This window comes from Anarhichas minor, unplaced genomic scaffold, assembly GCF_050575085.1.
Source record: "Anarhichas minor isolate MPS153535 unplaced genomic scaffold, ASM5057508v1 ptg000021l, whole genome shotgun sequence".
Classification (NCBI taxonomy): Eukaryota; Metazoa; Chordata; class Actinopteri; order Perciformes; family Anarhichadidae; genus Anarhichas; species Anarhichas minor.
The window spans coordinates 2,249,933-2,265,600 of record NW_027466467.1 but is presented as its reverse complement, the minus strand read 5'-3'; the positions used below and the strand labels follow the sequence as shown (position 1 = coordinate 2,265,600).

General features: G+C 41.6%; 1 protein-coding gene across 1 annotated transcript in view; it reads left to right on the top strand.

The window, feature by feature from the left end:
• Window positions 1–5,674, top strand: part of LOC142954535 (sodium- and chloride-dependent taurine transporter-like) — a 34,566-nt gene extending 28,892 nt beyond the window's left edge. The window contains exon 15 of the mRNA XM_076095603.1: window positions 140–5,674. Coding sequence (XP_075951718.1) covers window positions 140–298 — 159 coding nt within the window. The 3' untranslated portion in view covers window positions 299–5,674. The remainder of the gene's footprint in view (window positions 1–139) is intronic.
• Window positions 5,675–15,668: the final 9,994 nt, after the last annotated feature.

Genomic DNA, 15,668 nt, shown 5'->3' with positions numbered 1-15,668 from the left:
TGCTCGATCCGTTCCTGTCTGTCATTCCTCCCATCTTTCCCCTCCTACCTGCTTCTCTCTGTTGTTTCCACCTCTCCTTTTAAACCCCGCCCTCCTCTCACACTTCTCCCTTCCATCCCTCCCTCCTTCCGCCCTGCAGAGGATTAAGGCGGTGGCAGCCCCGGTTCGCGGCGGCGCCAGCTCCCGTCCCGCAGACCACCGTGGCCTCAAGGAGCTGACCTACCCTCTGGACCCCAACGGGAACAAGGGCCCCCTGATGAAGGCCCCCACCCACACCATCGTAGAAACCATGATGTAAAGGAATGAGGCGGAGGCTCTCCATGAGATCGCTCTCCTCTCCTCTCCAATGCTTCTAAAGCTAGCTAGTCTTTTCTGTCTATCTGTCTATCTGTCTGTCTGGTGGACTTATAAGGGTTTTAAGGAAGAAAAAAAAAAGCGTTCCCGTTTCAAATCTCGTAGGAATACTCTGGAAGCAGTTTGCTCTTGGTGGGTTTTCTTAAGAGGGTAGCAATCACATTTCAAATCTATTTCTGAATTCCTCACAATGGTGCTGGTCCTTTCCCCCCTATTTGTAATATCCACTCTTGTCTTGTTTAAAGGCAGAGTGGCACATTAGTACCGGCCTCTGGTCACACGCTGGTACATCTCTGTTTGCAGAATACCAGCCATTGTTGTTAAAAAAGAAGAAGAAGAAAGTGGTTATTGAGTCTTGGAATCAAACTGAATGTTGTAGCCACCAAATGAAAAAAAACAAATACCCATATTGAACACATATCACCAAAATCAGTTTTTGGGGCTGTTCTCTGCCTGTGATATGACATCACACACATATATATATAATGGACATGGTGCACTTGTGCCGTAGGGTTATTCGGTTCCACTGTGCTCAGGGGAGGCCCGGTTGAGAGGAGGTAGAAGATGGAGGCACTGCAGGTACAGCATGAATAATTTAAAAAAACACGTATTTCTTATCCATGTCTGAAACATTTCGATGATATTCCAGCTGCACAAGGCAAGATCTTTGGTGAGAAATATGACCAAAACCTACCAATCAAAATTCCAGTATTCTCATTTCTAGTACACAAAATTGCCCGGTGCAGCAAAAAAATGAAAAATTGAATAAATGTATTATCACAGCCGTGATAGCCGATGACCCTTATCAAGCCAGGATCCTGGTTTTTGAAATGCACCTTCGCCCCAAATATCCCCATCTTCCACAGCCTGAGACTCTGGGTCAGTGAGAACAGCAGCGCTGAGACGGCACAAAGAGAGGGGAATCTGAAAGGATTTGAAGTGTGGAGGTTGAACCCTTGAGTGTGTTGTATGTGGCGTACTGTACAGTAGTAGCTAATCAGTCCATCTATATCTATCTCTATCTATCTTTCTCTGTCCTAGACCAGTTTACAGTACGTTAGTGGCTGCACTAGGCGCTCTTGGCTTACACTTTTGGATTGGATTTATTTTACTTTCTACAGAGGAAGTTACATTATTATTAGTTTTTCCTCTGGCAATGTTTAGATTTTGTTTTTGTTATTAAGACTATAATATTATTGTTATTCACTATTGATGATAATCGCTGTAGTTTTACATGGAAGAAGGAACACTTGTGTGAAAATACTAAGCTGTTATACAAATCATACCTTTACAGTGGCAGCCATTGTAACGAGAATCCTCGTTCAGTTCCGCAGCGTTGGCCCTGCCAAACAATTCCGTCTTTAGCGTCAAGCAAACAAACAATGCAACTTATTTTATCCCCCAAATATCTTCTCCTGTGGGGGTGTGGGTTTAAACATTCGGCAAGCAGTTCGATGTACAGTAAGACACGTGGACTCTACAATGGCTCCATGTGTAAGTTGGTAGGTGTTGGGGGTTTATAGCGTTTCCTCTTCTGTAAACACCGCGGGACTGCATTTCATTTGGGTAGATTGTGCCAGACAGGGCACTAAACCAACATGTCACCGACTCAATGACTCCAAGCAAGGAGTGTCTAACTCCTTCCCAGACTCTTATTGGCTGCAGACGGATCAGAGCCAGTGGACGACAGAGTTTGGTCATGTTTTTTATTTCCCCCCACAGTCACCATGTTGCTTCACTTCACTTCTAAACGAGAGCTGAGAAGCTTCGTATCAAACAGGGAACCTCAACTGTTCTGAAAAAGCAATTGAAATGTAGCAGACGGTTGTACGCATCGCAACAGAGACCTTGGAAGGTAGTGGGAGTCGGGTGTCTATCGTCATTTTGGGATTATCAGAATGAATTTCGAGGCGTAGCAACGGTGAATAAAGAACATTCGCAGCATCCAAATACGTCAAAAACTCAAAATGTTGTGCTAAGTCGGACTCTGCCTGAAATTCTAACTAAGCCTAACCAAAGACACAAACGAAGAGAATAGTCAACTTCTGACGGAATATATTAGTCAATTAAAGCTGTGAAATTAGGCACTATATATAAGATGTAATAAAAACGGGACTCTGGCTGAATGATTATCTGAGAAATCCGACATTTACCACCGTTGCATTCACGTTAACACGTCCGTGGAACAACGGGTTCCCCGTGTGTGTGTGTGTGTCGCCAGTGACCATCCACTCAGGACTTTCTCTTCAGCTGCTTTAACCCAACATTCGACTCGTAACTGTGGTCGACAAAGAGACACTTAACGGTAGCAATTGAAGACGATGTTATTGTCCATCTTGGAAGGCCATTGGATCGGTTCGCTGCCACACAGAATGGAATATATATATATCACACCTTTACTGCCTATGTAATCCGCAATCGAAGGCAAAAATACAAAAAGAGAGTGAGTCGAAGTGAGATATTATCGCACCTTATTTGTATAATTTGGACTTCATGTGAAATAATGAGACCAAAAGAAAAACACTGCCATCTTTTTATTCAGGGTCCTCGTTGGCCTCGACAGTAAAGACGATCACGGTCGGAACCCTTCTGTTTCCCAAAAAGCACAACAGCAGACATATTAAAATAGATCAAAATGTTATGAAACTATTCATCCACGTCAGATATACAGTTATACAGGAACACATGCATTGCAGGAATTTGACCGACAGCATCACATCAGAAGTGATGGTGCAATCAGGGCATCGTTTCGTGTGTCATCTAAGCTTTGATCATTTCCTTTTTTTATTTCACTTTATTTAATTTCTTCAACTTAGAATAAAGTAGTTCATATCATTCAAAGGGATTTGTGAAACCAAATCCACAGCAGACATCTATTTTCATACAGTAATAAACTTTTCCTATATAAGTCGTCTTTGTACAGCTGAGCTCCCATCGCAGAACCTCCCATTTTAATACCGATACAAAGCTTTGTTTTAATGTTCAACTTTTGTACAGATCTGGTCCCTCGATCCCCTGAAGGATCTTTGCACTAAGGTGGAAAAAAGAATGGTAGTAATGCTGAAAGAAAAGACGTGTCAGCACCTTCCAGTAAGAACAACAGCATCAGAACCGCTACAGAGGAAGTAGTCCTGGCCAAAGGCACAGAGCACCTATGGAAAGCTAAATAGTCAGTTTCACCATTTTGCCTACATGGTGCATCTATTAAATGTCTTGGTCATAGCTAAGATGCACAAAATGGAAATAAATGTTTTTATAATGTGGGGACCACAAGAAATAGCAAAACTAAATATCTGTTGCAAAGAGACACACAAATAGATTTAGAGCAAGTAAGTCTGACTGAACGTGTTCCGTAGTGCTGAGATCCTTCTGTTGGGGGGGACGCGTGGACCAGGAGTAGTAGCTAACGCAGTGGTGTATTGGTTTGTTCTGCCTCTCTGTGTATATTTAAAGTATATGCCAGTTCCTCTGCCTTCTGACACTCCCCTTCAGTTAGCCTGAGTAAACCTTCCTGTAACCTAAGCTAACCGATTGTTAGTCAGAGAAAACGAATTTGCAAGAGAATCGAAGCATTAGCGATGCACAAAGTTTTTACCGCCGAATGTTGAAATGTTGAAAGCCGCCTGCGGGTGATTGTGAACGTTTCTGAAGATCTGTTTTTTAGGGTGAAAACAAAAGAATTAATTTCCTTTTTTTTATTTTTGTTGATCTCGTTTTATTGAATTCTGCAGTTTTCTTGTTTTGTTTTATTTGTGATTGTGTCTGTCACATTTGCCTTTTGTATTCCAAATATAGTGTATTTGAACCTCTGTCATCGGAGTAACTTGTACGACTATCAATCAAAAAAACAAAGCAAAAAATCAACAACAAAAAAAAGCTAAGATTTGTTACGTGCAATACTTTGTAGAATACTTTTATTTTTCTCGCTGTTTTTCCAGGAGGTGGTACCAACCTTTGAAAAAAAAAAGTTCAATTACACCCGGCCACCAAATGCTCCACAGTGTGGAAGTGAACCAAACCAAACCACTGCTCCATCACAGGTCTTGTGGTTTAAAATGCACTGAGAAAGATTCTAACATTTTGTGACGTCAAATTGAATTTCTTAGCGAAACGTATTTTTTCATTTTTTTTTTGTGACAGACTGCTAAGTTGTGAGTTTGTGAGGGTTTGAAACACAGTAACACTGCCACTAAGCCCGCCATCGTTCTGCCTGCTTTCTTCATCTCACTACTGCTCAAACATCCGGCAGCTTCCCAAAAGCACGCCGCCACCAAAGTTCACCATTTCTGATCCACAACACACCTGGAATCTAACCAGGTGCCCTTAAGGGTGGAAAGTCTAATTTGCTTGTGATGAACAAATACATTGGAGTCATTTCGGCTGCTTTTGGGAAGCCTGCCCCTCAGCAACAAATGCAGTAAATCCAATAACAACCAGATTGAACCATATCAAATGTGGGCTTTTCTTTCAAAACCTTGTATGCAATTTCTACATTCGGCTTATTCAGACATTTCTAAATCCAACTCCGCTAGGCCCGACCCTGCAGCTTCAGTGCTTTATCAAAGAAAGTGAAGAACCAAACATTCACGCAGGAACATGTGAGCTGATTTTAAATCCCACTTTGCCTACATCGTCTTCATTGCCGGTATGAAAACACCATATCTGCAGGTTTCGGAATCTAATCGTCTGTTTCTGTGATAAAGATTCAACATTAGACCAAACAGATGTGAGGCGACACAGCATCTGTTTTATCACTGAAGTCACTGTGACTGCGCGGCTGCGAAGGAAGATACACGGGGCTCCGTTTCCTGAATGCAAAGAGCGTCTGAGTTCTTTGGTTCGATGTCGTCCTTACTCGGAGAACCATAGTTATCATGTAACCTAATTACATTTTTGGCTTTTTTAGCTTTTAATCAAGTTTTGACTTTTGGCCGTACAATCATCTTTCCTCTTTTAAATTAAATGGTCTCAGCGCTAAGTCCTCTGGGAAATGGAGTCCCTCTCATCCTCCCCATCCTCTCGGTCGACAGCCTCACTCTGGATATTGTTCCCAATGACAACGCCTCTGTCTCTCCTGTGTTATACTGTATGTATGCCAGCCCTTCCTTTTTTCAAGGAATGTACATTAGAAAATGTTTTTTAATTCTTTCTGAAGAAAAAAACATTTTAAAAGAATTTGAAAGGTTTTATTTTTTATTTCTATGGCCAAACCTGTAAGCTAGGTTAAAGAAAAAAAAAGAAAAAAATATGTGTTTGAACAGGTTTTACAAAAGGTGTAAAACTTTTTTTATTTCTTAATAAAAAATGTGTCTTCTGAAAATGAGCTCTTGAGTTTTTTTGTGTCTGTATGACTTGTTCGTTTATGGGTGGTGTAACGCACACACACGCACAAAGATCATTCCATTCAAGTTCAATTCCCCAACTCGTGGGACTTATGCACCTAAATCCTCTCCACAGCAGAATAAACTAATCCTACAAATCCTGTATTACAAGATTTAAGGTACTCAAGCCAACGCAGGAGGCTGCATTCCAGCACGCTCACTGCTGCCGGGTTTCCTTACATATGTGAAAGTATTCAAATGGGTTGGAAACAGCTTTATTATAATAAAAGGGCAATTAGATGTGTATAATTAACTTATGTGTCTATTAGCGGTTTTGTTGCCTAAAACTATTTTCCTGTCAGGACTGAAGTTTATTTAAAAAAAGGACAAACTAACGCCGTCCCTGCTCGTCCAAAACCGACGCTAGCGGTTAACTTGGAGTCGTAGTTTGGAGCTCGGGGCCACTGACCAAGCGGCGCTATTTGAGGGGTCGGGAGTAAGAGAAGGTTGACTGAGTTGGTGAGTTGCAAGTGAAAAATGTCTAAAACCAACGTAAATCTGCTTGAGTTAGTGCTGTTTTTAGCAGATTTAATCCAGACATTCTTTGACCTGCAAATCCCCCTAATCAGTGCTGTGCTCTGCAACGTGGGTAAATAAGAGCACAAACAGCACACCATAGGTTCATTCGTTTTAAGCGTCTTTGCTGCTGACACTCAGCAGTGCTGCTAGTTAACTTCTTTAGTTAACTGCCCCTCTATCCTGACAGTAGTACGTAACACAGATAGTCTGTGAACAGATCTGCTTCTGCTCCTGTTAGTGCTCCTAATGGCGTTTGCAAGATTCCAAAGGAAAACAACCAATCGGATTCATATTTTAGTGTAAATTAAGAAAGCTCGTGACCCATCCGCCGTGTTAACAACAGCCGAGCTCCGCCCGTCGACTCGGGCAAACGTTCTCATTTTACAGCTAAACAGTTCACTAAAATCTGTTTCTGAAAACATTTGAGGCAAGAAACAGGCAACGCAGGAACATCATCTTGATTTATATTCGATCAGCGCCGCTCATTGACAGTCATTGATGTCAGAGGCCCCTCCGCTCCGATTGGTTGTTTTTCTTCGGCTGCATTAGAATCTTGCAAACGCCAATAAGAGCACGAAAGGAAATAGTGACAGTTTGAGCAAATGTGACAAAAAGTTATTTTAATTGCAGTCACTAACTGTAGCTTTACGGTAACTTAGATGCTGTTCTTGAGTCTATCAGGATACACGTTGATTAGTTGGGTTGAATGCCAGGTGATCCCTGATTGGTGATGGGTTACACCATGGCAGCCCTTGAGGATATAAAGCCAGCTTCCCACAAAGAGTCAACAACCTCCTGCTGTATATTCTTGATGTGTGTGTGTGTGTGTCTTAGAGTAAATCATCTGATGCAGAAACCTTTGAAACCGTGGGAACTGTGGTTTCTTTCACCCCTTTATGAATGCCTTTTCCCAAAGATAGGGGTTTGAGTTGACTTCATGGTGGCACTACAACCCACAACAATCCAACCTGTGCTTACCTAAGCAAACAGACAGACATCACTTAGCTAAGCTAAGCTAACTAATAAAGACAGGAGAAACAACCTCCAATCCCTCCCAAACTGAGCTGCATGTTCTGTGAAGCCGCTGGAAACGGCTTCAGTTGATGGAATGTTTTGAGCCAAACATCCGTTGGGTTTCACAACAGGGAAATGAAGGCTCCGACATGCTGGTGATGAAGAGAAGCTGCTGCTGAACACAGCTTATTATCCCAGACCTTATTTTCCCTCAACAGCTGCGGTTACATGCGGTTACTTTATTTTAATCAAAACAACTGACTCCAATGAAGGTATTATGAGTGCTCCATAAAATACTGATTTAAAGTGTCCTGTTTGTGCTTCTCAGTGAAAGGAAGACAGAGGGTTCTTTCAGACGCCGTACAGAACAAGTTAATTAAGTCTCGGTTCATCATGTTGTGTTGATCTTTTGTCCAGAAAAGTGACACAAATACCACCACTTCAGTTGTGATTATTGCTGCCATGTGACCCAACAACAGTCCTTTTATTCAGCAGGGAACGCAGAAGATGATGTTTGCTTGAATTTAGCGTTGAATAATATTAATTCTGCTGTTGTTTTACAGCAGTGTGAGCTTTAAATAACTCGCACTCCAGAGACACAAACACAACGCTGACATTTCCATTCTCTGCCTGCCAGCTCCCAGAATAGACTCTGCTGCTGAGAATCTCTTTTCCCATTTCATCTTGATGACAGTTCTTTGGCCTTCCTTCCACAGAGCAACGAGCAAAAACACATCTGTGTGTATTCAAGAGTAGTGTTTTTTGGTACTTTCGCCTTTTGTTCTACAGTCAGAAATAGAACAGGAAGTGGAGGGGCAAAGTGGAGGGGCAAAGTGAGGGATGATGTGAACATCAAGTGTGGCCAGTTGAGATCCAGGATGTTGTGGTTTCTTGGTACAGCCCACAGGGACACCGCGTGTGCTTTTGCAGATTTTCCACCAATTTGGCAAGTCCACTGTCCTCCACACTGTATCCCAGAAAACTACTGCTTTCCTGTGGACTGTTGAATACAGACATGTGCCGCCTCTTTGACACAATATTTGTCTCCCAGCTTATAATGGAAAGGACATTTGCTCTGGCAGCAGTGTTTGTTCTTACAATGGGATGGGGAAATGAACAATCTTTTTTTTTTATCTTAGTGAGCAAAGGTTGTCCAGAGGTGGAAGCCGTGTTCAGATCCTTTACTTAAACAACAACTGACTTGTTTTGGTCACTAGTGGAAAGCAGAAACAGGTTGTGAACACAACATTGACGTATCATTATACGGCCAACTTGATAGCAAACAGTTGCTTGGAACATGATGATTCATGTTCCAAGTATTCAGTCAGTATTCATTGCCTTTAGCTCCTGAGGGCATCGGGCCGATCTGACTGTGTTCACCAGCTAACTCTCGTTTATAACTGTGTCCGGAGAGCATTTGCTGCTGAGCAGGTGCTCACAGTGAGTTTATAAAAAGAATTACTTTTTCAAATCTTTTTCCGACTTTATTGTGACTATTTCAGTCATACTGTACTTTCACTGAAAAGAATAAATTGACAGACTATATTCTGACATGTTTTACATACACTGTAGACTTTTTCACAGATTTTTACTTTTTGTAATAAACTATACTTTAACTTTTTATTGATCTTTTTTGACATACTATACTATGACTTTTTTAAACACTTTTTAGACTGACACCTGTTCATTAAAAGTCTTATTGTCGTACCGGGAGTCGAACCCAGGCTGCCTGGGTGGAAACCAGAAATCCTGACCACTAGACCAAATAGAGTTTTATGCCAATTTATACTCTACATTCTTCCATAACTGTTGTTTGGTCTTTTTCGACATACTATACTCTGACTTTTTTTACGACACTGTTTTCCACTTATAACATTCTTTTAAACACTGTTTAGACTGACACCTGAAATACTAAACAGTTACTATTTGTAATCGTTTTTTTCGACATACTACACTATGAATTTCTTTATTATCTATGACTTTTTTCATGACTTTACTCGACATACTTTACTAAGACTTTATTTTGTCATATTAAAAGTTCTCATAATCAATTTTTAGTTATACTTTGACTTAAAAACAAAAATAATTGACATTATATAATATGACTTTTTCATGTCTTTTTCAGTCATACTATGATATTTCGTTATACTCTGTGACTTTTTTCATACTATAAATTGATGTTTTTTCATACTATAGACTTTTTTCCAGATTTTTGCAAAACTCTATACAAGTTACTTTTCAACGTCTTTTCCGACATACTTTACAATTTTAGTCAAACTATACTTTGACTTTAAAAACACAACTTGATTTGCCATATTCTGACTTATTTGACATTCTATACTATGACTTCATGACCTTATATACTTTATTATAATTATTTTCTTGACTTTTCTTAGTCTTTATTTCAGACCAGACTGCGTTTGTTAGGAGACATTATGACTCATGTCTTTTTTTAAATCTCATTTGTACAACAGCTTTGCTATGATTCATTGTCATACTTTATTATGACATAGAAGTCATTTTGTTTTTCTGCTGCTTTGGATTTAATCAAACTAACAAACTCTCAAAACGTACATCCCAGTTAGATGCAGAGTGAATATAAGATAATAAGAGATAACGGTGATATCCAGACCGGCACTCGGATCGGTTTCATTTTTTTGGCCTAGTTTTCTATTTTCTTTTTTAATTTTTAAAAGAACTTCATAACTGATGACAGTGAATTTTGATTGTATGGAGCCAGTAGTAGAGATGAAAAGCTTTCCCCCTTTTCTTTGGAACATATATCTTACACATTGAAACTTTTAGGTCTGGATACATATTATAATTGTTCATTCGTTTTTGAATATGATTTTGGAGTGATGACAAACAATCTCTCTTTTCTTAAACTCTTGGATGTCCGTTTCTGTTTTGGTACAGAAATACACAATAACCTGTGTTGGCCTGTTGCCGAGTGATGCAACTCTTATCATACCTGGCCTGTTGTCTCTGGCTGCCAGGAATAAAACATATCTGTGTTTGTTAGTGGAAGTCAATCGTTAGGTGTGATTTGTCCAGTGTTTGTAGTCTCATCCGGTCTTCAGGTCTTTCCCCCGCTTCAGTTCCACCGGCTCATGGAAGTGCAACAGCATGATGGAGACCAGTCACGCCCAGAGACAGAAGTTCCTGTTTCAATGTTGGCTCGTCAGGTCAGACTGTGCATCCTTATACATAGTTTGTGTGTGTAAATGGACATACTGTATCGTGTGCAATTGGGTCCTTAACTACTTTTCCATACGTTACTGCTGTGTGTGTGTGTGTGTGTGTGTGTGTGTGTGTGTGTGTGCATACATGTTATGTGCACTCTGTGTTGGACCTGTTATGTAACGGTACACTCTTGGGGATAATTAAATCCGCAGAAGCAGAATGTACAGTATATACAGAACAGTACACGTACAATGAACCATGTTATGTAGCAGATTGGCAGAAAAGCAGATTGTGTGTTCTCACACAGACAGGAACATACAAAGAGGCTCTCATACGTACATCCAAACACACTCTGTTCCACATGAAAGCACAGACACAAACATGCACCGTCTGAATAAGACACACACAGGACATTACATCTAAGTGTGTGTATGCTGCCCCCCCCCCCCAACCCATATCATTCCCTCCTCACACACATGGCTTGTTTTCCCCAAAACACTCAGGAACTATGAAGTTCTGCAAAAGCATGTTTGTGTTTACAAGTGAAAAGCCATTAGATTAGATTCGATTATGCCGTTTAGATCTGACTGGTAGAAGCCTGATGTAAGCATTTAAGACTCACACCCCAACAGTTTGTTCCTTCCTTAGAAGTATTACCTTCACTTCAGTGACTTTGTGCAGTACTATGGGAAACACACATTAAAACCAGTTATTCTACAAGTTCCTGGATGTGAAACATGTGCACACACACACAGTGTGCATGTATAGAGCGGTAAGCCGTCACCGGATCGCTCACACACACACACACACACACACACATGCAGTGCTGCAGCATTGGGATTACATCACACACCAAAGTAACGACAGACAAGTCATCCCACATAAAATTAGACATTTTATTGTTCTTCTGATCTTTTCTCATGTTCTTCTCAAAAAGAGAAGTATGACAGTACACTCTTGGTTTCATAGAAAATGAACAAAAAACAAAAAAAACGACAACAACAAAGTTATACATTTTATTTCCCCTCCGATGTTTGTTTTGTATTTCCTCCCATGTTTCGGAAGAGTAATATTGTCATAGAAAAATACTATATTACATAGAATAGAACTTTACACAATTTGAAAAAAATACACAATATCAACGCATACGTTATTAATTAACCCGGCCCAATCCGGAATCGCAATCAGCTGTGATGCCACTGGTCAACACACTTATCTTTTTATAATTCAATGTTTAAATAAAGTCATGAAACTGATACGAATGTCAGAATCGGATAACTTCTGTGTAACAAGTCCTCGTGGGATTTATCAGAGACTGGAGACGCACTCACGACCAACAGACCATGAGAGACGACACCGTTTATGACTTTGGATGTGATGCAAAAATATATTATTCTTTCCTTTGTAAAGTCAGAGCCACAGTTGGCTGAAAGTCGTGTGAAGGAAGTTTGTATTCATGTCGTGTTACGAGTAACGGTCATCGCGGTTTATACCAAACTGTGGTTGTCTGCGCAGAATGCTATTGGCTCGCTGAACAAACACTGTGATCAGCGAGTTAACTATATTTTCCTTTGCGAATGCTAACGGCTAGCTGACTAAGAGCTGTGGTTGTAATATCAGGGGGAATGTTTCTGGGTTGCAAGTTAAGCTAATGTTTAGTTCACCATCATGTCTTTGACTCACCCCGGCCCTGTTTAGTGTTAATCAATCATTAACAACCGTGATGGGAAATCATTTACATATCGCCGACAGTAGTGACAACAGGTAAGTGTAGCCAACGCAAAAAAATGGTGAAAAAATGTTTCATCTGACATTACGAAAATTCCCCAAAATTAGTGAAGAAATGTAATATTAATTTGAAATGATCGCATTATCAGTCCGTTGTTGGCAAAGTAATCAGATGCTTTGTCTTTTTTACCTTTTCAACCACGTAAAGAGCCAGTTTGTAGGATGTGGTGTCATGTAGCAGTGAGGATGCAGACAAACTGAAACATCCCCCTGAACGCCACACAATCACTGTGAACGACTCATTTCTTACATTTACCGCGTTGTGCAACTGTGAAGAAGTTTTATATTATATATGTTATTTCTTATAAACATTTGTTACAATTCCGGATTGGGCTTTAAACTGACCTTTGACCCAAAAATGCATAGGGAGTATGGATGACCACACACACACGTACATAAAAACCAACAGAACAGTTTGAAAGGCTTTTCTCAGCATTTGTCTTCTTTTTTTTGTAGCTTTACAAAACTTATTTTTTTTGGCCACTTCACATTTGCGTATAAAACACTCAGACACGTCTGTTCCGCTGTACATGAGAATACTTACAGTGCATGGTATTCAACAGTGTGCTTCTTTTATTAGTAAGTGCTCGGAGAGATGTGAATGTCCCTTTTTTTGTCATTAATGAAGAAGTCGCCGTTCTCAGGCTCCCTCGCAAGAAATGAGTTCACACTGTGTTCAGTCTCATCAGGGTGTCTGAGCGGCCCACGGCTCTGAAAGATATCACCACTGTACAATGAAATGTACACCACCTAGCGTCTCTCTGTCCCTGACACACACACACACACACACACACACACACACACATGCTCATAAGCTCATATTTGCTTAAAAGGAAAGAAAGACTGACATCCTTGGATACGTACATGTAGTACACACAGAAAACACGCCCCGCCCCCCAGACACACATGCCAGTACAGTCATATATACATGCAGGCTCCCACATTCTATCACACACACACACAGACACACACACACACACACACACACACACACACACACTGGTGCTCTCAATGGGGGCAGCTGGATTCTAACTGTATTATGTAACAACGTGAGGAAAGAGTGGGAGACAGTGAAAGAAAGAGAAAGAGAGAGAACAGAGGTTGTGATTGTTCCAATCCTTCCGAGGACAAAAGCTATTCTCTGTCTCCTCTCTCTTTCACACACACACACACACACACACACACACACACACGGTTAGTGTTCCTGCGTGTCTCTCCTGTCTCTCTCTCTCACACATGTTGTTTGTACTCTCTCTCTAGTGTGCTTACACACAGGAAGACATTCATAAAAATGTTTCCTTCTGACCCGTAACACTCTCTAGTTTCTGTCTGCCACACTCACACACACACACACACGTTCTCCCAGTAGAGGAGGGGAGCGACCAGCTCGTCTCGTTTCTGCAAAATCATACGTGCAAAGACAAAGGTTTAGACAGAAATCAAATGAAATCATTAAGACAGGAGGTGGAGGAAGTGGAAGGAATCTCTGCTGTTGAATAGGTGGGTGAGGAAAGGTGGGAGAGTTAAAGAAAAGTCATTAAATGAGACGGTCAGATGTTTGGCGTGTTGCTAAGTGAGTGGAGCTATTTCAGGCACACCGACAGCTAAGAGCACTTCCACGTCTCAGGAGGGCATGAAATTCACTCGTTTGAATCGTCAGTGTAAGAGATTAACAATTGACAAACTGAAATGTGTGTTTTTAGCTCGTTAAATACTGTTCCTCCAGCGTTTCAGCCCATCGTTTGCAAACCGGGCGCTGTTTGTTTCCCCTCCTGTGGGTGTGACTTTCAGAGCATGCACTCTGTCGTTCTCTAGCAGTGATGTTGCAGATTGCAACCAACTGAAACTTCTCCCATGTGCCAAGCGTGGAGACCGATCTAGTCCAATCTAGTGTCCCGTGTTTGGGTTTGTCCCTTCTGGGCTACTGTAGAAACAACACAGCAGACTCCTGAAAGAGAACCTGCTCCGTATGTAGACATGAACGGCTCATTCTAAGCTAACGAATACACAGCAAGTCTTATTTTCAGGTGATTTTACACTGAAGTAAACATACGTATTCATATTAGATTCCATTTCTGCCAATAGATCCCCCTGAATGCTACACACTGGCCCTTTAACAACCGTCCATCATGCCAAACTAACCTAAAAAACAATTAGCTAAATCCAGCGTACCCGCTTGTTTATGCACCCGTTCAGATACACTCACATACATCTGAATGTACTGACTCGTGTTATGTGCACATCAGAAACAGAGCTGCAGGAATACAACACAGGCAGACACACAGAAACGTGAACAAACTTTAAGACGAACACGTAGTGACATGCACGCACCAACTGCATTGCTTCATGTCCTCTAGTTGTCTGTACATGCTGGCCCTGTTCTGTACGAGTGTGTATGAGTGTGTGTGTGTGTGTGCGACTTGTTCCCAGTCTGGACAGCTCGGTACAAATCTTCAGCATCCGGACGACAACCGTCAGCTTTGTCCATAATTGTCGTGCTGCAACGGGGCCGGTCTCTCCTACAAAGCCAAACAGCAGCAACGCTTTAGTGCTCGTGGTTGATCTGTGCTGAGAGGAGCAGTTTACAAATCACTTGTCATAGCTCGGTATGAACCACTGTGGTGGAGGTGATCGTGTTGATATTTCTTTCTGTTTTTACTATAGACTGCACTGCTCGAGAAAGAGTTGCTTGTGTTTGAGTGTTGTTGCTCACACTGGTACGCTACGTTCTTGGCCTAGGCTGCATCGGTGGAGCAGCTACCGTCCTATGAATCTAGTCAACACCCAAAACCGCCACCTTCTGACTCTTCCAACTCGTCACACGCTGACGCTTCGTCACAGCGCGTCCTACTACAGGCGCTCAACTATACGGTCGCAACAAACACGTGGGAGGCCGTGGCTAAGTGGAGAGCAAGGCCGTCCTTCAATCAGAGGATCGGCGGTTCGATCCCCGGCCCCGCTAGTCGCACGTCGATGTGTCCTTGAAGCGAGACACGTAGCTCCCGCAGCTGTGCCTACGGGGGGTGGTGGTGGTGGAGTCTGAATTGTAAGTCTCTTTAGATAAAAGCGTCTGCTAAATGACTCTAATGTAACGTTGTGAACTCAAACAGAACCACGTGCTTAGCTTTAGCCAACGACATCATGGTTGGTCTCTAAATACGTACGTCAACTAAATAAACCGTGAAAAAGCACGTAACTTTAATAAAACTAAACAGCACTGTCAGACAGTAAAGCTGGTCTTTGACTCATCCCCGTGCATCTCTTCAGTCTTTCTTCTACGTCTTCACACTCCTGGAACATTTCCTCCGGGTGTCTGATGATGACACGGATGAGTTTACATCGTAGGGACTTGAAAGCCCGAAGCGTCTCACGCTTGTGCGTCGACATCGTACGTTAAGGGTTGTGACAAAGCCTCAGTATCTAATAGGG